Below are 25688 nucleotides of genomic sequence, written 5' to 3' on the forward strand. Positions count from 1 at the left end.
ATAATGAACTAGTTGCAGAGGAAAATGAATGCGAGATTGAAGTAACAAATGAGTCAAGTGAAGTTTCAGATTTAAATGGAGATGAAAATTTTGAAGATTCTGAAGGAGAATCAGCCCATGATGATACTTATATGCCTATAGATGACAGTGAATTTAAAAATGAGGAAGAGGATTCTCTTAGTGTGGAAGAGATTTCAGCCTTGTTAGATATGGAGTATCAAAAACATGTTGAAAGAAATGGTCCAAATTTTTTCTCAATTCACCATGGTGAGCAAGGTGATGGATCAATGCATTCTCAAGAGGTATTGGAATGAGGTAGTAATTCACAGGAATCATATAGTGAGGATGAAGTAGAACTGCATACAGTATATGAACATGGGGAAGTTTCAGGTGATTATGAAGATATTAGCCTTGTTGATGAAACATCTGATGATCCAGATGAAAGTTCCCATGAAGATATGCCTAAATCCTCTATGTACCTAAATCCCTTGTTTGATGATGAAGCAGATGAAGAATTGTTTGAGTTCACTATGTTCTCAAATCCATTGTTTGAAGAAGACTTCCAATGCAATCAAATCCATCAGCAAAATGATGAAGATAACAGGCTCAATTTTGAAGTTGATAAAACTTAGTTGTGCATTCAAAAGATGAGATATCTTTTAGGTCATCCCATGAGCAGCAATTGTATCAAACGTGAAGATGAAATAAAATTAGCCAAGCATGATAAGGAAGATAGAGTGAAGAATAGTTGTAAAAATTTTCCATGTTTCCTAGCTGATCAAAAAGAAGTTCCTAAATTTGAGTTATTTTCAAAACTTGTTTATAAGGAGAAACAATTTCTTGAGCATGGTGATGGGGCAGATTGTGTAGAGAAGGGCATTCTAGAAGATGTTTGTGCAATTGATCAAATACATGACTATGGGGGTCTTCTATTCAGCAAAGACTACATTGCACCTCATGGTCTCTCAAAGGCATGTAAGATGGATACCAAAGACTTCATTAATGAAATGGAGCCAATGACCATTCTTCATGAGGATGGTGCAGCTACTACAAGTTTGATGTTTGGGCAGCAAACTGAAATGATAAAAGCAAAGCATATCATAATTAGAAGAAAGAAGGTATTACATGATCAGAATCAGGTGTTTGCTAGAGGAAAGAAGCAATGTTCTTTTTTTTTTATTTTTAAGGGGGGGGGGGGTGACGGCCTGGGGCCACATAATTTCACCTTGCATTATGCTAAGCATGAATGCTCGGTCTGCTCTTCCAGAGATAGTTGGAATCTCATTTATGCCTGCAAGGAGCATACATCCCTAGATTGAGCCACTAATGGAACCTGAAAATTTGCAGAATTTTAAATTTCTAGATACAATACAAAAGGAGAATCTTAATGTATGTATGTGTAAATGCAAACTCATCACAAGTTGTGTAAATCTTGAAGAGGAAGTTGTTCATGTTCAAAACCTACAAGGAGCATGTTAGAAAATTGTTGTTCATATTGCTGTGGCATAAATCAAAATCATCTCTTAAATAGCCATTGTTTTATGGAGGTCTGCAGACCCATACAGAATTAAGAAATTTGCAGATTTACACTTGTCTGGTACATCAGAAGCAAGAAATCCATTCCAATCAAAGTTGCTTGGGTGTTAGACATATTTGAAGGCTGAAGCCAATCTATCACTGGAAGAAAAAAGTTTGTTGTTGTTGTCTGAAGAATCATGCTTGCATTTTAATATAGAGGGAACAATGACAGTAAAATGCATTATAATTTGTTATTACATGTAAAAAATATATCCTATTTGCAAAGATATTGGATATGGGAAGATATAGAAGTCCAACCTAGAGACAATTACCAAGTGGTTGTGTGGAAGATTTGAACCATAGCATATACTTAGGATTTCTCTGTATAGTAAAATCTATGATCAGAGACCTAAATATCTCAAAGTTGATGTAGATAAAAGACGTCTGCAACAAACTTACAGTGATAATATATCATCCTCCATCATATGATGACAAGTGCACTTGTGTGAGTAAAACAACAATAATCAACACATATGTTTATGCAATGATTATTAGTATCCAACTTGATACGTTTTGGAAGGACCTGACAATATAAAAGGAAAAGGCATTGTTGAAAAAAGATACTAGATAGGGCAATTATGCTATTAAGTGCGTGTTACAGTTCACACATATGAGAATTTATTGAGTTTCATCTTGAAGAGATTGAGATGAAGATTATCCAATAGCAAATAACATACTGTCAGAGATTATATACCCGATACCCTATAGAGTTTTTACAACATTGGATGTCATTATTCCCAAGAAATTTGGAGGTTAAACTTCATGATAATGGAGAAGCCGTGAATTATGTGAAGCCCGATATTGATATCAATACCAGATGTTAATCATGCAGGAACAACTATCGACATCTTGTATGGACAAAAACTTTTCAAAGTCTGGAACATTATTTTCATGGTGATGTGATTTCAATAGTGGCTTCCATACACATGCGATGCCTTCTGCACCCAATTTTCTTTGGAAGTTGCAAGTGCTAGAATTGCAGACTATACCACCAAAGGGAGAATCACACATATAACACAAGAAGCCAAAGTGATTAAGCGGTGGATTAATGTCCAGCTATAGTTTGTCAAGATACCATAACTTTTTAAAAGGGTTCGGGGTGCAATTATAAAGGGGTCTGATGCATTTTACAATATAATGAAGGTTAATAATCTTACAAATTAAAATTTGGTTATGTGTCGGCAATTTCAAAATAAATCTAAAGATGTGTGATTAAGTGTTTCCAAATAAAATGACTTTTCACTTGAAAAGTCACGTCTCCCTTATATCTAAAATATAAATAAGGGTTATGCTATTTGTAAAAGACAGATTCAAAAACATTCAGATTCATATTCAAGAGAAAGTATTTTATATTTATTATTGTGTGGAGGGATAAGGAGCAACATTATGACTTAGTAATATAAATTTTATTATTTTATTTTTTATAATAAAATAAAATGTCTTTTGTTTATTATTAAAGGCATGGAGATCTAAACTGCAGATGAATTGTCCTTTGTAATTATTTTTTGGAATTCTGTATACAATTTAAATGTCAGATAAGTGGACATGGTCATTTAGCATTTAAATTCAATCATCACAGATAGTGTGAAATACTTAATTGTTTCCGCATTTGTGTCCAGTTTGTCTCCCTACTAGAGGAGTTAAAGTTCAATCTGGACTAATTTAAGATTGCATATATATTTGATCTGTTGCATCTTGATTATTTAATTGTTGACAGTTCAAGTGCTTAAGAACATTATAATGTTGTACGTGAAAATTCACTGAACTTGACTCTATTGCTCGGATGAGCAGAGGCACTGGTCTTTTTATTATTGAAGTTAGAAAATCTATAACTTCCTTCCTACAAGCATCAAATCACTTTTTTATAAGTACTATACAATTCAAACATTCAATATTCAATCCTATTTTGATTGAGTTCAAGGACCTTGTGATATTGCTATCAGGATCTAATTGTGTGATTTTGAGTCAAATTCATTGACCCGTGTTTCATGAGTAGTGATTCAACATGAATCCATCTCTCATGGGAATAAATGGAACACTTAGCACTCATTGGATCTAGGTGATGCTCACAGGGGTGAAGCACCGGGACTTCCCAAGAGGTCAACCATCCCAGTACTACTCTAGCCTGAGCGTGCTTAACTACAGAGTTTCCTCCATGGTTAAACCCAAAGCTTGCAACCCCATTTGCAAAACCTTCACCAAGTGTTGTGTTCTTGGGGACATTAGGAGTCATCATTTCTCTAAAAGGGTTACCATACTATAAACATTTGTAGGAATCAGATGGAGTAATCTTATGTACTTCGCATGTTTCAACATTTCATGGTTATAATTAAGAAAGAACACAAAGAAGATGTTATTGCAACCATGAAGACTATTATGGTTATGTCATTGAGAGTGATGCTTTTTTCTTACCCCTTCCCTTTTATAACATTAGGAATCTGAAAGCTAAACTCATAAAATGCTAAATTTCACTTAATGAGAGTTTAAAGCAAATCGATAGTATGAGTCAATTTAATATTATAAAGTGGGTTAAAGGTGACAAAGAAGGGAAAATACGAAAGGGAAGGAGAATGAAATTGAAGGGTCACCGTTTTTGAGCATAAAGAAGGAAGAGAGTTCGTTTTGGGCATGCTTGATTTATGATTCAAATTTCAGTCTCTCTTTGAGAGCTGTTTGGAAGCTTCATCTTTCATCTAGCATGAGGACGAAAACCCGCATGCCATTAGACAATGGATGTAACCTCATTGTCCGTGAAGACATCACATCAAGTGTCTCATGTGTGCTTACAAGTGCTCTCTCAGTTTTCCAATCCGACTGCAAATCTGTATTTAAGATTGATTTTTGATAACTGGTTATTGTATTGCTGATATATGATGCAATTATGTGATTTGAGATATTTTAATGAACATTTACTGGTTCATTGCTGGTTATTTCTACTGGTTTATTTGCAAAAGATATATGTTTATATTCTGAAAATTATTTGTGAGTAAATTTGGGATAACATCCTTTCGGGATATTACAGTGGCATCAGAGCATCAAACCTTCCTTCCTATTGGGTATAGTCAAGGGTTCGATCTGAACATAGTTGTAGATAACATCTTGTTATCTCTGGAATAAATAATTGAAGATTTAAGCTCCAATATTTTCGTTGAAAACCTTGAGATTGGTAAATCCTTCAGGAGTCTTGTATTGGATTAATTTGTGCTGCAATAATTATTGGGATGACTACAACTAGGAAATATTAAATTTATAAAATCTGGGTGAGTTAAACCATTCTCCAAGTGGTAGGAAGACATTGCCAGAGGTCCTTTATGTGGAAATATTACAACAGTGGCTAGCCCATCTCAATAGCTTGCGACTTGGTCGATCATGAACACCAGATATTTGTAGCAGCAAAGAAATTAGTATGGAATAGGAATGAAAGAGGCAGATCTTAATGTAATATCTGCAGCAGAAAGTATGGTTGCTATGATTTGAGCTACGATGTGAATTTTTGCCAAAGCTTCATGTTTCTAGTGTTCTTGTCTTGGGTGGATGAAGACGCGGTTCAAATATGTTAATGTTTTCTAGCTTTAGTTAGAGAAACCTATGAATAATTATATATGAGATATAATGTGCTCATTATATATAAGGTTATTTTATATGTATATATATGTTATTATATTAATTATGTGATTAATGAATAGACATGTCCCTTCGAGGGACATGTCTGTCTCTTCATAACCTTATTCCCAATTAAATGTGAGAGATATTGCTGCATTTGAAATATACAGAGAAATCACAAGCAATATTATTTCATTTGCAGCAATCTCTGATTTTAACATGGTATCAGAGCACGTTATAATCTTGGAAGAGTAATACTAATTTTCATACAAGAATCGAAATTGATGGAGTTACCTATATTTGATCGTGGAATAATATACTTGCTAAGGGATGCATATTTTGTTTGTGGCAGTACTCTACCTGAAATGGAATTAAATCTTCAACGCCCAAATAGAACCTTCTGAAAACACCAGATCAAATACAAATGATAAGGAGTGACAGTGATCATCTACAAACAAGTTTTACAAGGGTTATATGATCGTTGGAGTATTGTGAGAAGTAATTGATGATAATATCTTGATTACATTCTCATTACAATCTCAGGGTCTGTAATGTTATCGGGGCATTACTTACAGATCGCCGAACACAACTTAATGTGAAATTAGTATCATATAAATATGAATGACTGTGAAAGGCTCAATGGTCTTACATAGTGTTATGATAAGGTACCTCAAAATGTAACTGTTTCTCAGGAAAAACAACTTACTTGGCAAGGTCAGGTTTACTTGTTGAAACCACAACAACATGAAGAAAAGATCATTGTCGCTATCAATCAATATCATTGTTTATTGTGTACCAAAAGGAGCTTTTATGGTTAAATTGTTGGTACATTTGCATGCTTGAATTACATCGATCTTAAATGGGAAGAACAATTTTTAATGCTGAAAGCTATAGCCAATTAGATTAAAGCAAGGATCTCAAAAATTGCGATGTTATTGCCAGATGTGCCAGATCAATGCCAAGGGAAGAATGACTTCAAATGTTACTGTATCTCATAGGGCCATCAATCCAAATTTGTTGGTGCTTCCAATGGGTCGGAGCTTGCGAAGTGTGGTAGTTGGAGTTTCTAGCGAGTCGGTGCTCATAAACAAAGAGGCTGGAGCCTCTGGTAGGTTGTAGCCTACAAAATATTGTAAAAGAACAATTTATATAAGAAAACATTTATTTGCTGTGGTTTTCTCCCATATTAAGAAAACATTTATTTGCTGTGGTTTTCTCCCATATTAAGTTTCCACATAAATTATTGTGTATTTATGTTCATGTGCATAATTGTTCATTTCAAAGCTAATTGTTTGGATTGAAGTTTTAAATTGACAAATTTCTTATTATACTGATTCACCCCCCTTCTTAGTATAATTGTGTGCTCTTCATACCAGCCCCATGCAAGGTTCATTTCATCAGATGAAGGTCAGATCTGGTTGTTTCAGTGTTATTATTCTTATAACTACTTTTCTTGTTTTGGTATTGCTAGTTGATTTGGTTAACTTGTGAACTTGTATTCAAGAACAAATTTGTATATTGAAATCAAAATCAAATAACAAACAGTGAAAGATAAACCTCTATACAAATCAGAATCTCCTTAAACATTTCAGTTTATTATTTGTCGAGGGTTGCATACAAATTGTTTTACAGAATTACCTCAGAGGTGAAGGGAAAAAAATTGTAGTGGCAAACTGGGGTAGGACATTAAAAAGAATAATTGAGAATGCATTTACAAATTTGTTTCTGTGACCTGTTAAGAAGCTTAGCATTTTTTCGTCCATCCCTGAAAGGTTTTTCACAAAATTCCAATGGTACATATGATGTCACTTATTTTGAAGCTGGTGTCTGTGTGTATGAAATGTAGTGTAGTACAGTTGGGGAAACTGAGTGACAACTGCGAATACAAGGCTGAAAACGATTGTGCTATTTATGGTGTTCGTGGGTATCTGAACGATGACATATAGTGTCTTTTTGACAACTTGATACTGCCCTTTGAATTCCACTCTTAGAATTTCTGCATTTCATATTTGAACTTTGATTTGTCTGTAGTCTGTAAGGTATCTATCATGGGTGAGACTCCACTGTGTTTTCCACTTCTGGATATTCTCTACCAATTTCTTTTGATTATGTGTTAGTGAAGTAGTATCACTTTGAGAGCTCTTGTTTCATTCATGAATTGACAGGAAAGTATGATTGATATTGTGATATAATCAAAGAGAAGCGATTTCCACAATCCATTATAATCATCAGTATAATTTTACTTCATTCCTCATGCTTTATTTTGCTCATCCTGATGATGAATCACAGAGTGTGATTCGAGATGCCAATCAAATTTTTTTCAACACAACTGAATCTGGAAAAAATATACTGATGATTGTGATGTGATTTTTAATGCATTGTGATTTCATGTGTCAGTATTTAAAATTGTCAGTATAACTCAGATGCCTGTCTTGTTTTACTCCTACATCTCATGACTTTAGCTAGACTTCATTTGCTTTCAAGCAAATCCACTACCTGCCATTTTCAACATACATTTCTAGATACCTACTTGATTTAATATAATGTGGTATGGTGTTTGGTGGCAAGATATTTTTTCCTTTGACCTATCTTATCTACTGTAATGATTTCATTACTGTAGAAGATTTTGGAATATGGTGTTTTGTTTTCCGTGACTTTTATTTATTTGGCTACACAATTCTCGTGTAAAAACCAGATTGCTTTGGGCAATTTTTTTGGTTGAATTTAAGCTTATTGCTAGAAGGATATTGGTTGGTCCGGCTGTTTTTCCTATGACTCATCCTACTTTTGTGTAGTGTTAGATTCTTTTTATAAACATATTCCGTTGTTCCAAAGCACCTTTACTCTAAATCACTTATTGTGTTAATCATGAATAGAAATTTCATATGCCTCATTACTTCACTTGAGTTAAGTGCTATTTTCACAAGTTTATAATATATTTGCATGCATTTTATCTGAGTTATTGCATTTTGATTAATGATAATGTCTGAAATAGTATATTATTGTTTACCAACAACCTGTCTTAATTCAGGCTGCTCAAATCCTTGGCAAACCAGATCTTGCCCCAGATGCATGGGTTAAAAAATTGGTTACACTTTGTGATAATGCACCCCCTACTCCTTTTGAGGCTATGCAACGTGTATTGGAGAAGGAACTTGGAAAGAAACCTAACGAAGTGTTTGAAATGTTTGAGACAATTCCTGTAGGTTCTGCATCGGTTGCCCAGGTTTGACATTGTTTTATGTGAATGAAATTATGCAAAATGCTTAAATGATTCTATGTATTCATCAGAAAATTCGTTATTTAATATATATTTTTTCTTATGTTCAAGTATTTTGTATAGTTTGTAATAAAAAAAATCTGATTCTTATGAGTAGGTGGTTCAAGTTTGGGTTGGAGAACCTGAACTCAGTTTGCGAGTATAGAAGAAATATGAAATGGGGTTTGGGTTCGGTAGTTGTTAATGTGTGTGTGTGTGTATATATATATATATATATTGAAGAGCACACAATTATACTGGGAGATGGGGGGGGGGTGAAATAATACAATAATGAATGTGCCAATTTTAAAACTTTAACACAATTTACACGATTATAATGAATGTGAACAATTATGCACATGAACACAATAACACAAGATTTACGTGGAAACCCAATGCGGGAGAAAAAAATGGCAAATAAATGCTTTCTTATATAAAGCGTTTTTTTACAAATTGGTTTGTAGGCTTCAACCTACTAAAGGCTACGACCTCTATGTTTATGAGCACTGACTCATTGGAAGCTCAGACTCCCACACTTCGTAGGCTCTGACCTACAGGAAGCTCCAATTCCCTCTATTATGTTCGTGAGCACCAACCCACTGCACACAAATTGTTCTTCCATCTTGATGATGTTGCTAACTCAATTGATGATTGACAATTAAACCATTCTTTATTTTTATATCTCCTCTACTATATATCTGCATAAATTTATTTGAACTCTTCAACTTCCTAAAGCTTGTCTTCAATAGCATATACTATTTATTTTGTTCACGTAGATATTTATATACACATATATCAGATTTTTAATCTGATTATATATTTAAATTCTCTCACTTATTCTTCATTTCATATCTATATTTTTCTCACTCTTTACACTCACTCTTTTACACTCACTCTTTTATTCTTGTATCTGCACAAAACACTTTCTTCTCTTTTCAAATATGTTGTTATGTTCTCTCTTTTTACTTATGTTATTTTTCTCATTCTACATAATATATATATATATATATATATATATATATATATATATATATATATATATATATATATATATATATATATATATATATATATATATATTTTAATCTCATTATATATTTGCTTTTTAATTCTCTCACTTATTCTTCATTTCATATCTATATTTTTCTCACTCTTTTACACTCGCTCGTTTATTCTTGTATCTGCACAATACTCTTTCTTCTCTTTTCAAATATGTTGTTATGTTCTCCCTATTTACTTACATTATTTTCTCGTTGTACACAATCTTTTTTTTTTTAATAATTCATTCTATACTTGTATCTTATGGACGGTAGGGTGTGACATTTCAAAATCAAATACACGTGACCACTCAAAACTAATTACACTTTTCCTTAATCACACCATTTTATAAACAAAGTTTATTTCAGATTATTATAACCTTGTCTTATAGTGTTTCTAAGTCCACGATATGACATGAATCGGTTTGGACTTTTTGATGCCACGGCATAAGGTGACTTGGTACAAATTTACTTGCTTCCTTACAACATTTACTCTAGTTCAATCTGAGTTGTCGATAAAATGATATCCCTTGAATATTATCGCTGTCAACAATACGCTTGTCTGAAGCCACGCCTCTTGTAAAATATATTGGGCCCCAACTTGCTATGAATTTCTGAAGTCTCCATACCAAAACTTTATGCACACAGAAGACTTGCTTAATATTCATTGTTTATCTTTATCGGCACCATGTCCTGAGTTTGCTCCATCATACCTTTGATGGTTCCATCTACCATGCCTATGGTCATAGGATCTCTCTTTTTATAGTCAGAACACTTTTAATGAAGTCACTGACTTTCATTTGAATATTTGCCATATCTTGCTGACTCTTGCTTGTGGCTTCGATCTTATGACGTTTTTGGCATTGTGTAGATTCAAGGCATCACATCTTGTATCATCACTGTATAAGGATCCCATGCAATTCATCTTTTGTCAACGTATTTAAATTTGTTCTTTCTTCGACTGTGGATACTTTAGAGTTAAACTTCATAGTCAACGATCTTAAAATCTTTTCTACTACAAGATTTTCTTTTACTTCCTCACCAAGAGCTTGCATAGAGTTAACAACATCATCTACTAGATCAAGAAAATAAGCTATACTTTCATCTTCCTTCATGGTGCAACTTTCAAATATTTTCCGATGCGTTTGTAGTTTGGATTTCTTTACATTAACAGGTCCTCCATAAACATTTTTCAATTTATCCCAAATATCCTTGGCCAATTTATAGTGTATAACTTTGAGAATATTGATTCGGAAAGATTGCATAAAATTGTATGTTTTGCTTTGGCATTATTTCACATTTTCTCTTTCCGATTGTATCCATTGGTGGGTTTTGTGGCGGTGTATAATCATCAACAACTGATTGCCAAACATCGAAACTAATAGCCGCTAGATAAGTTTCCATTTTTATACTCCAGAAGGCAGAGTTCGTCCCATCAAACATTTGTGTTTTATTTTGAAAGATTTCGCCTGTTGTGCTCTTCTAGATCTACCTTCAAGTGGTTAGGCTTTATTAAAGGAACCGCCTCTGATACCAATTGAAGAGCACACAATTATACTTGGGGGGGGGGGGCTGAATCAGTATAATAATGAATTTGCCAATTTAAAACTTTTATCCAAACAATTAACTTCAAATGTTGAAATGAATAATTATCCACATGCACACAATAACAAAAGATTTACATGGGAATCCAATGTAGGAGAAAACCACGACAAATAAATGCTTTCTTATATAAATTGTTCTTTTACAAATTGGTTTGTAGGCTCCAACCTACTAGAGGCTATGACCTCTATGTTTATGAACACCGACTCACTGGAAGCTCTGACTCCCACACTTCGCAGGCTTCGACCTACAGGAAGCTCCAAATCTCTTTGTTATCTTCGTGAGCACCGACCCACTACACACAAACTGTTCTTCCACCTTGATGATGTTGCTATTTCAACCGGTGATGGATGATTAAACCATTCTTTATTTTTATACTCCTCTACTATATATCTGTATAAATTTATTTGAACTCTTCAAATTCCTGAAGCTCGTCTTCAATAACATATACTATGTATTTTCTTCACATGGATATTTATACACACATATATCAAATTTTTAATTTGATTATATATTTGATCTCTCTATGATGTCATCTTGAGGGTAGACAACATGCATAGTTTATTTGAAGGGGATAAGATAAAGCAGACTGCTGGTTTTTTGGTTAAGATACATACCAAAAGATTAGAAATGGAAAGGATTTTGGAAATTATCTAGTGTGGTTGTTCTTTGGTCCCTTAGACTGCTTTGGTCTGGTGGACGTCATTAAAAAGCATTCATTCATTCATTCACCTTCTCCCTCGAGCAGTGTGTATTGTGTGCATGGCATGATATATGATCGGTAATAGCATCCTGGTGCAAGTAAGTTGCACCATAGCCGGTGCCCTATTGTCTGAAGCCACGCCTCTTGTAAAATATATTAGGCCCTCACCTTTTATGAATATCTGAAGTCTCCATACAAAAACTTTATGCCCACAGAAGACTCGCTTAAGATTCATTGTTTATCTTTATCGGCACCATGCCTTGAGTCTGCTCCATCCTACCTTTGATGGTTCCGTCCACCATGCCTATGGTCATAGGATCTTTTTATAGTCAGATTACTTTTAATGATGTCACTGACTTTCATTTGAATATTTGCCGTATTTTGCCATATATTTCCGAGTCTTGCTTGTGGCTTTGATCTTATTATGTTTTTGGCATTGTTTACATTTAGGGCATTGCGTTTGTATAATCATCACTGACTTCCATTGCCCGAATTTAAGTTGCTCCGAGTACACAAACTCTTAACATGGTCATATTTACATATGTTTTCATTCCCCTACGATAGTATTATCAGCTTCACTATTTATGGAAATGTTCTTTATACATGAAGAATATATATCATATGTTTTGACTCTTTGATGGCAACCCTTTTTAATTCCAACTCAATATCTCATGGTGACATGGCAGATATCTATCAAAACTTGCCTTAGTTGATTTGCCTTTGAATATAACATGGCGTCGTTTATCGGGCTTTCTATGCAGCAATATATCCAAGTATCGGTTCTTTTTACTTTCGCTAGAGTACTCTTAATTCTATGCTATGCTGAGAAATATTTGTATCTGATGTGAGTATTGTATTCCATATGATAAACTGTAAGCATTGACTGTAAGCATCATCAATGTCAAAGGTATGAAGAAGTCATCATTGAAGTCAAATTAAGGAGTAGATTAATATTATAGTGATAGACGACATTAACATCACTATATTCAAAGGTGTGACACTTAACATGGAAGAGACTATTCACCATAAACATTGAAAGTACTGTCATGAACATATCACAGAGAAGTGATGATTTTGAGCTATTTAAATAATGTGTAATACTGATGTGATTACTACCCAATTGATAAATCATTCAATGAAGAGTTTGTACAAGGTAATGAGATTGAGGAAGTTAGAGTCTCTCAGTCTCAAGAACTGTTAGAAGCAGAACGCGATGGTCCAGTGGTTTTTGAAATATTGAAATATTAATATATGGACAGACGGCATGTAATTGAATTCATCATCCATATGATGTGCAGCAGCAAGACAGAGCAGTATATACAAGAAATATAGAACAGTGTTTTCAGAGAAAGATGTCATCAAAGAATACGGAAAGCAATACATAGATCCAGTATCATCAAATGGGCAGAAGTGGATATCACTATATAATCACAAGTCTTTATAGTAGCCATCGATACTATACCAATACTCACAAGAGTCAACGTAGAATTTGAAGATCTTATGGAAGACATCTATATGTAGAGGAACAAATAAAGCAGCAGATAGACCAAATGAAGAAATAAAAGAAACGAAATAACGAATGATGAATTGAATATTTAGTATGAAGAATCAAACATGTTTGAACCTATTATGAAAGCAGTGGCAAGAGATAAGCTTCACTGTATTCAATATAGAAACATTGAAAGTAAAACTTGGCATGATATATTCAGAAGCAATATACTTAGCATAATAGAGGCATGATAATATGAATGAAACCAAACCGCAGACCATGGAGATTTAAGGCAATAACACATGTTGTCAATAAAGTTATCAACTAACGGTAATGAATGAAGCCCGATATATTTCGGAGAAGGCCCTAAGAAATGAGTTTTTTATATATTTGCATAAAAGATCAGACAGAAGTGCTAAAGAATAGTACCCGCCAGTGAACCTATGCTAAGAAATGATTACACATTGATAATAATGGACATCTTCAGGCAATTGCAGATATACATGGGCAATAATAATAGTTGCATCTGAAAATGCGATGATAGTAATTTATTCAATAGAAAAAGAATTTATCAAGACAAAAAATATCATCTGCAATTGGTCTTTGAAAAACTGTGATAAACGATTGGAGCGAGAATGAAGATTATAGTCAGCGATCACATATACGAGCAAAGTATTATATGATGATTACAGAGGCACCGTGGAAATTTAATGAGCAGGTCAGTGATAACAAAGACCTGAGTCAGCACATAAGGAAGATGGCGATTATTTCAGGAGGCATGGAATAAACGAGTGTCGGATTTAAATATCCATGATGGAAGCAAACATCTCAATTTCAAATAAAAAGGAGAAGCATTTAAGTGTGCCGCTGAGTATGCGGTGGGCGAATACATGAAAGTCTTCGATTTATAAAAGGAACAAAATGATCCCCGCTGAGTACATTGAGTTGATTAAAGAAGTCTATGCAAAGAAGATTTTTAACCGATATTTACCAATTGTTTTTTAGTTTTGAATAGGTGGCATTTATAGTAAAAGAGATACAACTCTTAATGTTGAATAGTCATATCTCTTATCAAATCAAATATAAATAAGGTGTGACATAGAGAAATAAGATAAAGTGAGAAGTGAAGGAGCAGTTTAGAAGATATGAGAAGTCAGTGGTAAAATAGAAGAGTGGAAGTGTAAAGGGAGAAGTTGAAGAGTGTGTAAAAAGGGTGAAATAAAGGAGCAAATAAGAAATGAATTAAAGAAATATATATAAAAACAGATTTATATATATGTCAGAAATAAAAGAAAAGGTATGTGGAGTTAGAAGAATAAGAAGAAAATATATTAGATCATTAAAGAAAAACAAAGGGGATTGCAGCTCATTCTTAAGGAAGATATCTTCAGATAAGATTGTATATTTAAAGTATATACATATAAATCAGATCTATTGAAGATGACTTGTGAAATAAAAGTATCCATCACTAGTTGAAGACAAGCAACATAGTGTCAAGGTGGAAGAACAATTTGTGTGCGGTGGGTTGGTGCTCTTGAAGACAAGCAGTGGGGAGTTGGTGCTTCCAATAGGTCAGAGCCTACGAAGTGTGGGAGTTGGAGCTTCTAGTGAGTCGGTGCTCATAAAACAATGAAGTCAGAGCCTCAAGTAGGTTGGAGCCTACAAATCTATTGTAAAAGAACAAGTTTATATAAAAACATTTATTTTTCCTGGTTTTTTCTCGCATTGGATTTCCACGTAAATCTTTGTGTCATTGTGTTCATGTGCATAATTGTTCATTTCAACATTTGAAGTTAATTGTTTGGGTATAAGTTTTAAATTGACAAAATTTGTTGTTATATTGATTCACCCCCCCTCTCAGTATAATTGTGTGCTCTTTAGTATCGCTGTTTCTCATCTTTCTATAATTGCCGCCTATGTTTTGGGGATTGAATTTACAACCATAGTTGCATATATCTTCTTCAATAAAAACATGGCCTCATCCTAATCAGATACTATTTCTGCTTTGCATATCCATGTTTTGTGACGTGGGCACACGTATCACCAGTGAACTCAATATATGTATCGCAGCTTTTTGTCTTATGTGTTGCATATGCTGACTGGAACTTCTGAAGGATTGCTGCAGCCATAACTAATTTATTTCTTTAATTGATGGGCTATTCGTTTAATAATTTTGTATGAGTTCCGTTGTTGCTTGTCTTCTTGTGGTCAACATTGTCACATCTGTAGCATGTAACTGCTTTATACATCACTGTCTTTGCTGGATGAATGTTTATGTCATCCATATCTTGTTTTGCTATTTTCAGTGCACTCCATGTGTGACTTCTGATTCGAGTAGTAATATTAATTAGCTGTTTGATTAATTTTATTAGATCTGTCTTTCCTGCTGCCTCTAATGAATAGTCATTGTTTTAACATACATTTATTTGATTCCAAAAACATCTCACTGTCTTCACTAAAGTCAACTGCTGAAGCAATCATTTTGAACCTGCTGTTATACTTTTTGTTGCAAAAAGGATGAATACTATGTGTATATATGGTTGACTATGTTTGCCCCTATACTATATTCATTGCATACTTTTTGGGATGTAACGTTGTATATCTATTGCTCCATCCATGTTACTATCCAATGTTTATACTTAGCCAATGTAGTAAGTGGTATGGTGATAGCTTCATATTTGCCTTACAGTTTAGACTTTTTCACGTCATATCTGATGATTCTTATAGTTCTGTTCATCCTTTGACATCAATGACAATATGTCCATCAATCTCCCCTTTGTCATTGATGGCAATATTTCCTGATTTCTTTTGACTCTCATCCTTTCTTTGTCTCTCCCCCTTTGACATCAATGGCAAAGGGCAAGTATCAAAACAAGGCATTAGTTGCTCTCCTTGTGAAGGTTCACTTGTACCCCCCCTTAAGAACGATTCATCAATGGTTTTTCATGTTCTAGCGCTACCATCACTGCATCTTCCTCTTGAAGGCTCCTCCTGTGAACTTTGACATCAAAACAATCTGCCTTTTGAACTCCTTAATGTAATCTTCAATACGACAACTTATCTTTATCATCTCTTTTACTTCTCTAAGGGGCTAATGCGTAATCTCATATGTATCTCCCCTTGAGTTCATGCATCACCTCTCAATTTAAGAGGTGTATGAATTGCAAGTTGCACTTGCACTAGTTTCTCCTTCCTTTTGAGTTATCTTCCTTCTCCAAACTTTTATAGTTCTTCCATTGTGATCATCTTTGTCATCCTGTTTCTTGATATCTTTTTGAGTTTCTCCACCATCAAGTCTACAATGTTTTTCTATGTGTCCATAGTTATTGCACTTATAACATAAAATAGAATATGGATTATAATTTATGCTTCTCCATCCATGAGAATATCGCATCTGATTTATGCTTTCTCTCGCTTTGTGACCAAAGTAGTTGCATGAGTAACAATATCCATAGAAGCTAGGTGTATATCCTTGCTTTCTAAAATTCTCTTTAAATTCAATTCCTTTAAATTTTGTGAATGGATATGTTGTATTACTTCCTTGTTTGACAAAGCCTTTAAATGTATGATCTTGATTGCTCGACTTTCCTTAATAACCTACTCCGTCTTGTATATTAGATAGAATTTCAGAGCTCTTTTCAAATTTAAGATTATTATTGAATTTGGTATTGCTTTTGTCTAGGTCCATTCTCAGCTTTTCAATTTCTTGTCTTAGTTTGCCACACTCCTCTTCATCGTTCTCAACTTCTTTGGATTCTTCTAGTTGAGTCTTTAATTCTTTGATTTGCATCTTGTATTTAGTGACTCTCTCTTTCAATTTTGTATTATGTTTGTATGCATAATGTAACTCTTCCATGACATCAACATCTTCTTCATCGCTAGATGACTCATCAACTTCTTCATCTTCACAACTTGCCTCATCAACAACTTCGTCCTCGCTGCATGCCTCATTAATATCTCCTTCTTATTGCTTGCTAGTCATGGCCAAAATAGTATCTCATCTTCTGTATCATCACTTTGGTATTCATCATTGCTCTCTTCAAATGAGCTACTTTCTTTCTTCGAGTATAGATTCTTTTTGTGTTTGTGAAACTTATTTTTCTTATGATTGTTCTTAGTTTGCTTTTTATCTTTTTTCTTTGAATATTTTTCTTCTTCGCCATTACTAGAGTCACTGCTGTTTAGAGGGCATTTTGATGCATAATGTCCTGGTCTTCTACAAGTGAAACATATGAAATTTTGTTTGTTCTTTCCATTCCAATTTTTCAACTTTCTTTTGAAGTGAGCATCTGATTCACTACTTGAGCTTTCACTTGGAAATTTCTTTTTCTTTTTACCCCTTTTAGACACCTTGAATGCTATTTTCTTCTTTGATTCATTTCCTCCAAGTCGCATTTCATAAGCAGTAAGGATCCCATGCAATTCATCTTTTGTCAACGTATTTAAATTTGTTCTTTCTTCGATTGTGTGGATACTTCAGAGTTAAACTTCATAGGCAACAATCTTAAAATCTTTTCTACTACAAGATTTTCTTTTACTTCCTCACCAAGAGCTTGTATATAGTTAACAACATCATCTACTCGATCAAGAAAAGAAGCCATACTTTCATCTTCCTTCATGTTGAAACTTTCAAATATTTTCCGATGCATTTGTAGTTTGGATTTCTTTACTTTATCAGATCCTCCATAAACATTTTTCAATTTATCCCAAATATCCTTGGCCGATTTATAGTGCATAACTTTTGAGAATATTGATTCGGAAAGATTGCATAAAATTGCATGTTTTGCTTTGGCATTATTTCACATTTTCTCTTTCTGACTGTATCCATTGGTGGGTTTTATGGTGGTGTATAACCATCTACAACTGATTGCCAGACATCGAAACTAATAGTTGTCAGATAAGTTTCCATTTTTATACTCTAGAAGGCATAGTTCGTCCCATCAAACATTTGCGTTTTATTTTGAAAGAGTTCACCCATTGTGCTCTTCTAGATCTACCTTCAAGTGGTTAGGCTTTATAAAAGGAACTGCCTCTGATACCAATTGAAGAGCACACAATTGTACTGGGTGGGGGGTGAATTAGTATAATAATGAATTTGCCAATTTAAAACTTTTATCTAAACAATTAACTTCAAATGTTGAAATGAACAATTATGCACATGCACACACAATAACAAAAGATTTACATGGAAATCCAACGCGGGGGAAAACCACGACAAATAAATGCTTTCTTATATAAATTGTTCTTTTACAAATTGGTTTGTAGGCTCCAACTTACTAGAGGCTACGACCTCTATGTTTATGAGCACCGACTCACTTGAAGCTCCGACTCCCACACTTCGCAGGCTTCGACCTACAGGAAGCTCCAAATCTCTTTGTTATCTTCGTGAGCACCGACCCACTACACACAATTCTTCCACCTTGATGATGTTGCTATTTCAACCGATGATGGATGATTAAGCCATTCTTTATTTTTATATCTCCTCTACTATATATCTGTATAAATTTATTTGAACTCTTCAAATTCCTGAAGCTTGTCTTCAATAACATATACCATGTATTTTCTTCACATAGATATTTATATACACATATATCAGATTTTCAATCTGATTATATGTTCGATCTCTCTATGATGTCATCTTGAGGGCAGACAAAATGCTTAGTTTATTTGAAGGGGATAAGATAAAGCAAACTGCTGGTTTTTTGGTTAAGATACATACCAAAAGATTAGAAATGGAAAGGAATTCGAAAATTATCTAGTGTGGTTGTTCTTTGGTCCCTTAGACTGGTTTGGTCTCGTGGACGTCATTAAAAAGCATTCATTCATTCATTCACCTTTTCCCTCGAGCAGTGTGTATTGTATGCACGGCATGATATATGATCAGGCATAGCATCCTGGTACAAGTAAGTTGCTGCCCTATTGTCTGAAGCCACGCCTCTTGTAAAATATATCAGGCCCTCACCTTTTATGAATTTCTGAAGTCTCCATACCAAAACTTTACACACAGAAGACTCGTTTAATATTCATTGTTTATCTTTATCGGCACCATGCCTTGAGTTTGCTCCATCATACCTCTGATGGTTCTGTTCACCATGCCTATGGTCATAGGGTCCTTTTATAGTTAGAATAATTTTAATGAACTTGTATTTGAATGTTTGCTGTATTTCTCTAACTCTTGCTCGTGGCTTTGATCTTATGATGTTTTTAGCACTGTTTACATTCAGGGCATCACGTTTGTATAATCATCATTGACTTCCATCGCCCGAATTGAAAATGCTCTAAGCACACAAATTCTTAACATGGTCATATTTACATATTTTTTCATTCCCCTGCGATAGTATTTTCAGCTTCACCATTTACGGAAATGTTCTTTATACATGACGATTATATATCATATGTTTTGATTCTCTGACGACAACCCTTTTTAATTCCAACTCAATATCTCATGGTGACATGGCAGATATCTATCAAAACTTGCCTTAGTTGAATTGTCTTTGAATATAACATGGCGTCGTTTATCAGGCTGTCTATGCAGCAAGATATCCAAGTATCGGTTCTTTTTACTTTCGCAAGAGTACTCTTAATTCTATGCTATGCTGAGAAATATTTTTATCGCTGTTTCTCTTCTTTCTGTAATTGCCACCTATGTTTTGGGGATTGAATTTACAACTATAGTCACATATATCTTCTTCAATAAAAACACAACATCATCTTAATCAGATTCTATTTCCACTCTGCATATCCATGTTTTGTGACGTGGGCACACATATCACCAGTGGACTCAATATAAATATCGCAGCTTTTTGTATTTCATATGCTGACTGGAATGTCTGAAGGATTGCTGAACCCATAACTAATTTCTTTCCTTAATCAATAGGCTATTTGTTTAATAAGTCTGCATGAGTCCCGTCGTTGCTTGTCTTCTTGCATTCAACATTGTCACATCGTTTGCATGTAAAAGCTTTGCACATCACCGTCTTTGCTGGAAAAATGTTTATGTCATCCATATCTTCTATTGCTATTTTCAGTGCACTCCATGTGACTTCTGATTCGAGTAGTAATATTAATTAGCTCTTTAATTAATATTATTATATCTGTCTTTCCTGCTGCCTCTAATGAATAGTCATTGTTTTAGCATACATGTATTAGATTCCAAAAACATCTTACTTTTTACACTGAAGTCAACTGCTGAAGCAATCATTGTCAACCTCCTATTATACTTTTTGTTGCAGAAAGGATGAATACTGTGTGTATATATGGTTGACTTTGTTTGCTTCTATATTATATTCATTGTTCTATGTTGTTGCATACTTTTTGGGATGTAACATTGTATATCTATTTCGACATTCATTATTTCCAATTGCTCCATTCATGTTACTGTCCAATGTAGTAAGTGGTATAGTGATAGCTTCATATTTGCCTTACGGTATGGTTTCCTGGTCGAGCAAAAAACAAACATCAGTTGCATTAAGTTCCACTGAAGCAGAATACATTGCATCTTCCTTGGGTGCTAGAGAGGTGGTATGGCTACGGAAGTTGTTAGCAGATTTGTTCAAGAGACCCTTGAAGCCCACTGTGATTCATTGTGACAATCAAAGTTGCATCAAGCTTTCAACAAATCCGGTTTTCCACAATCGCTGAAAACATATTGAAATTCCTTACCACTACATTCGAGATATGGTGAATCGAGGAATCATTCAACTGGAGTACATCTGTACTAATGAGCAAACAGCTTGTATCTTTACCAAGCCTCTTGCTAAAGTGAAGTCGAAATACTTTAGAGAAAAACTTGGTATGATTGATTTGTAATATTGAATATTGAATTAAAATTTTAAATTCATGTGAGTTTATGCTTCTATTGTTGTTTAGTCGCATTCTATATGTAATGAAAGGGGACGATCTTTCATGGACATATTTATTCAGAAGGTAATTATTTGCAATGTGACAACCTTGCAAATGATAGGCCTGTTATCATGGACATCTCTAGACATTGCTTCAAGCAATTAGAGATCATAGATAACGAACTCATGTTATTATCATGGACATCTTTAGGCATTGCTTCGAGCAATTAGAGATCATGAGTAACAAATTTTATGTTATTACTATGGACATCTCTAGATATTGCTTCGGGCAATTAGAGATCATAGTTAACATATTTACTCTAGATATTGTTTCGGACAATTAGATATTATAACATATGTTATGATAGTGTTCATAGCTTAGTTATTTTTTATCTAACTACTCACTGATTTAGAGTGTTAATATTAGATAAAGTAATTAGATATTCTATTTTGAAATCTAAGGTATATTACTTCTCCATTGCTAAGAGGGAGTGTTGATGTATAACGTCTGTAGAAGTAATTTGTCATATGCAAATTGTGTCATACTTATCTGAAAGTTTTCTCTGTGGTTCTCTCTCTCTCTCTCTCTCACATACACACACACATATATGAGAGTGAGTTATCTATGTTTTCATGAACATGCGATTAAATCCATTGACGGCAGAATATGAAAAGACTGACTACCATATTTTATTGTCGGCGACAGTAGTATATATATACATCACCGACTACATGTATTAAGTGTTGATTGTTTAATTGGTAACAAGTCATTAGTTGTGCCCCGTAGAGGCATGACTCGCCACGTAGAGTCATGAATCTATGGGTCATGACTCATAACCATTACTCAAATATATATACGTATTGTAGATCGATGGGGAAGACATCAATCCAAGGCATCTCTATCCCAGCGATCTGCACTGCAATAATTATTAAGTATTGTTCAGTACTTCTCTCTGTCATCATAGTTCCTAGGATCATTAACCAGTATACATTTCATTTGGATCTGCACATACACAAAGAAGATTCAGCAGATCAGCAATTCAAAGATAATCATTATTTAAAGGACTACTTCTGCACCACTGTGGAACAAGTAAGAGCACCTATTGTTATCATATTTATTGTAGTAGTTTTATCTATCAGAGTTTCATAAAACTAACACAAATATCCTACATATAATAATCACTATACCTTAGCAGTGATTACGAAGAACTCAGCTTCAAACCCTTACACTTCAACAAGGGTACATAAATCAATACCCTTAGATAATCTCACCAAATCAACAACAGAAAATTAGATAATTGGATGATTCATTTGCTTTATAAAACCACCTTTTATAATCCACTTGGCTTCATCAACACAACATTAATTAGAAGCTTTCATTAGATTCTTTTAATAAATAACTTCTAGCACATGGCTTCATAAAGATGCTTTTCACTTAAGAGGCATCAACTTTTAAATCTAATATTTCCTTGCACTTTTATATTTAATACTTGACATAGGCTTATAAATAATTAAATGAATGACCCCTTCCAATGATAACTCAACCCTCAACTTAAGTGAAATTGTAAAGTTAATTAATAACTTTATAATAAGCCATATAATGATTTAATAATAATGGCCACTAAAATCATAATAATTCCCAAAATACTTAACTTTAAGTATGTTGTGTGAAACAAGAGTTAGACCTATTATTTCCCCATGTGACCAAATGCACTTTCCTAGAACAAAGCAAGTCCCTTTGAATCATCACCCGACTTGCCATAAATAGTAGGTGCATGAAACTAAGCCCAAAGGAAGTCCAATTCGAGTCAAACAAAGACCCAACTATAACATACTGAATTGCATAGAAGACAAAAACCTCCCATAGCAAAGCCTCTGCCTCAAAGGACCCTCTATCCACAATAATTAGTCTATGAGGATCACAATAATCAAAGTAATGAGATTTAGAATCGGATTGGAATAGGCAAGGCCGAATCGAATCGTGAAACGACCATGAATTTGAATTGAATCAGCTATGAATCGGCAAATTAAAAAGATCCCTTTAAATTTAGAGATTTTAACAATTTAAAACTTATTTCATGCACCTTTTATTGAAAATAACTTAAACAAACTATAACATCATCAAATAGAAGTTAACATACATAAACATGGAACATAAATGATAAAACATCACATATTTAACTATGTACACGTAAAATGTAAATTGTAGGCTGTAGCTGAAGTAAATAGAAATCATATGATCATAATGATTCAAATCATAGAATGTATGTAAGATGAAGATCCATAAGACATCAAATCATAAATGTATGCAAGAATCTAAGATGAAGATCCATGAAACGTATGTCTATCAATATCTGTAAACAAAATGAAAAAACAAGGCTCCAACTCAAGCCTCATTATCATCTTCAAGCTCGGTCGCAGCCTCAGCCCCATACTCTGAGTATCCAGTCTGCCTTCTGTAAAGGCGTCTAAGGTAGGTTGTAGCAGACTGCTGAGCCATAGCCCCCACATGTTAGATAGGCTAATGAAAAACATCACTATGACTTTTGTTTGTGAGTGTGCGTGTGTGCCTACTAGTGCCTGAACATGTTCTAGCTGCCTCCTCTGCCATGGCCACAGCCTCAATCTCTCTATCCACCTGGTCAACTCACTCATGGTCTCCCTCAGTGAAAGAGGAAAGGCCAAAAAATAAATAAAAGAAATGTGTTTTAATTAAAAAATGAGTTCATTTTTTGCCTTGCCGCGTTGCCGATTCAGTCAATTTTTTGCATGAATCACATGAATCGGCGATTCATGGCAAAAAATTGGCCGAGTCGATACATGACTCCAAAAAAATCGTCATTCCTGAGGTGATTTTGGCGATTGTTGGAACTATGACAATAATAGGCTAATCTTTCAAGCTCTGATGTTGGCAAAAATGGGGACATTACATCCCTTTTGCATTAATAAGTGTGAGTGGATGGAACCATTGAACTCATGGGCAAAGAAGAATTTCAGTCAATCATGTAAAATTAATACCCATAACATGCATTTATTTTCACATCATTGTTGATTTAAACCCAAAACACTGTATACCTAGTGTCAGTTTATGGAGTCTAGTAGTGTTGCTAAGATGGTGGATAATATCAGGTGATGGCACAAAGTGACCACAATATACTTCAATCATTCATTGTTTCGGTCATTGCTGGAGAAGGTAGAAGAGCTGTTTGGATTCAAGCAGAGTATTCCAATTCTTATTTGTTGCAATCGTTTTACTGTTTTGACAAATCCTTGGTGTTTTGAGTGTAAATTCTACTAAAATTCTCAATGTTTGTCCCAGACAAACCGGCCTGCCCAGGAGCAGAGCCCGGCCGGACTGGACTAAGACTGGTACTTGTTGTGAACTGTACTGGTACTTGGGCCTAGAATTTTATGATGAACTACCCCCTAGATGGTGTTCTTGAATTCTGATTTTCTATGCCAACTCTGATTTCTGTGTTTCAATTTCAATTTTAACCAGTGTATGTGTAGTTCTGATTTTTTTTTCGGTTTTATGGGTTTTCAAAAATTTCTTGTGGTTTTTTGAGAAATGATATGCACTGCCAGAAAGTAGGAAACCGAAACGCAAACAGATAACATGGAAGGAAAAAATGTGAACAGCTAACTTGAAAGGTAAATGCTGAATGTAGTCACAGATCTGCTTTTTTAAAATTATTTTTTGCAAAGTTACACATAGTTGTACAAGGGGAACATGAACTGCTGCAGCAAATAACAGAAAACTGTACTGATCTTTTGAAATTTTACCAAATTGACCCCTTCCCCAAGTCTGCAAATTCAACCTCCAACTGAATTTTGAGACACAATTGTCTTGTACGACTGGAAATATGTTGCTACAGGCTGAATACGGCTGGGAATATGTAGCTAGAAACCACTGAAGATTTCTGATCTGTGTTTGCTGATTGGAAAACCACTGGTTTTCTGACCAGATCTGCTGAAACTCACTGAACAACTTGATTATTCCTATTACCTATTTCGTCCATATTGGGTGCTAAAATGAGTGTTTCCCTACGCTGTACGGTTGGACATATGATGTAAGAATTTGACTTTCAAAGCCCTTTAATTCTGATAGTAATCTACCGATATAATGCTGCCTCAACACAATCAGTTCAAATGAATTTCTTCTCCCAAATTTTATCTATGATGAATTCTGTAAAAGCACCCTTCTGTTGTATCTCACACCTGCAGGCAATCATCTCTTTGAGAGATTTCATTCTCAGAAAGCGTAGATCTGCTGAAAACCCCTCTCAAGGCTCTCACACAAATGATAAGTTTGTTTTTGAATCTGAATGCCCTAAGAATGGTTCCTTTCTTTTGTTCCCCTCCTTGAGCCAATTCGAATGGCTTCTAGGGTTTTCACTCCTTTTCAAACATTTATAAAATAATATTTTATTTCATTAATTTCCCTTCCTAGGGATCAAACCATGAAGAGGATCGTTTTATATTACTAAAAATTGGTCATCCAATAAGTTCACTTAATTAATCACCTTGGGAGTTGTGCACGAAACCCCCTTTGTTATACACTATTATCATTTTATAA

At 34.3% G+C, this 25688-nt stretch overlaps 1 protein-coding gene across 4 annotated transcripts in view; it reads left to right on the forward strand.

Annotated features, from left to right (window-relative positions):
- LOC149548037 (uncharacterized) overlaps window positions 1–25688 on the forward strand; it is a 284910-nt gene that overhangs the window by 15929 nt on the left and 243293 nt on the right. For 2 of the 4 annotated variants that reach the window (XM_089792058.1, XM_089792060.1), the window contains exon 3: window positions 8213–8407. The exons of 1 other annotated variant lie outside the window; for it this stretch is intronic. In XM_089792058.1, the coding sequence (XP_089648184.1) occupies window positions 8213–8407 (195 nt within the window). The remainder of the gene's footprint in view (window positions 1–8212; window positions 8408–25688) is intronic. One more of the 4 variants, XM_089792059.1, reaches the window with a different exon arrangement.

The sequence above is a fragment of the Cupressus sempervirens genome, chromosome 7, assembly GCF_028749045.1.
Source record: "Cupressus sempervirens isolate cs-2001-9-10 chromosome 7, ASM2874904v1, whole genome shotgun sequence".
Classification (NCBI taxonomy): domain Eukaryota; kingdom Viridiplantae; phylum Streptophyta; class Pinopsida; order Cupressales; family Cupressaceae; genus Cupressus; species Cupressus sempervirens.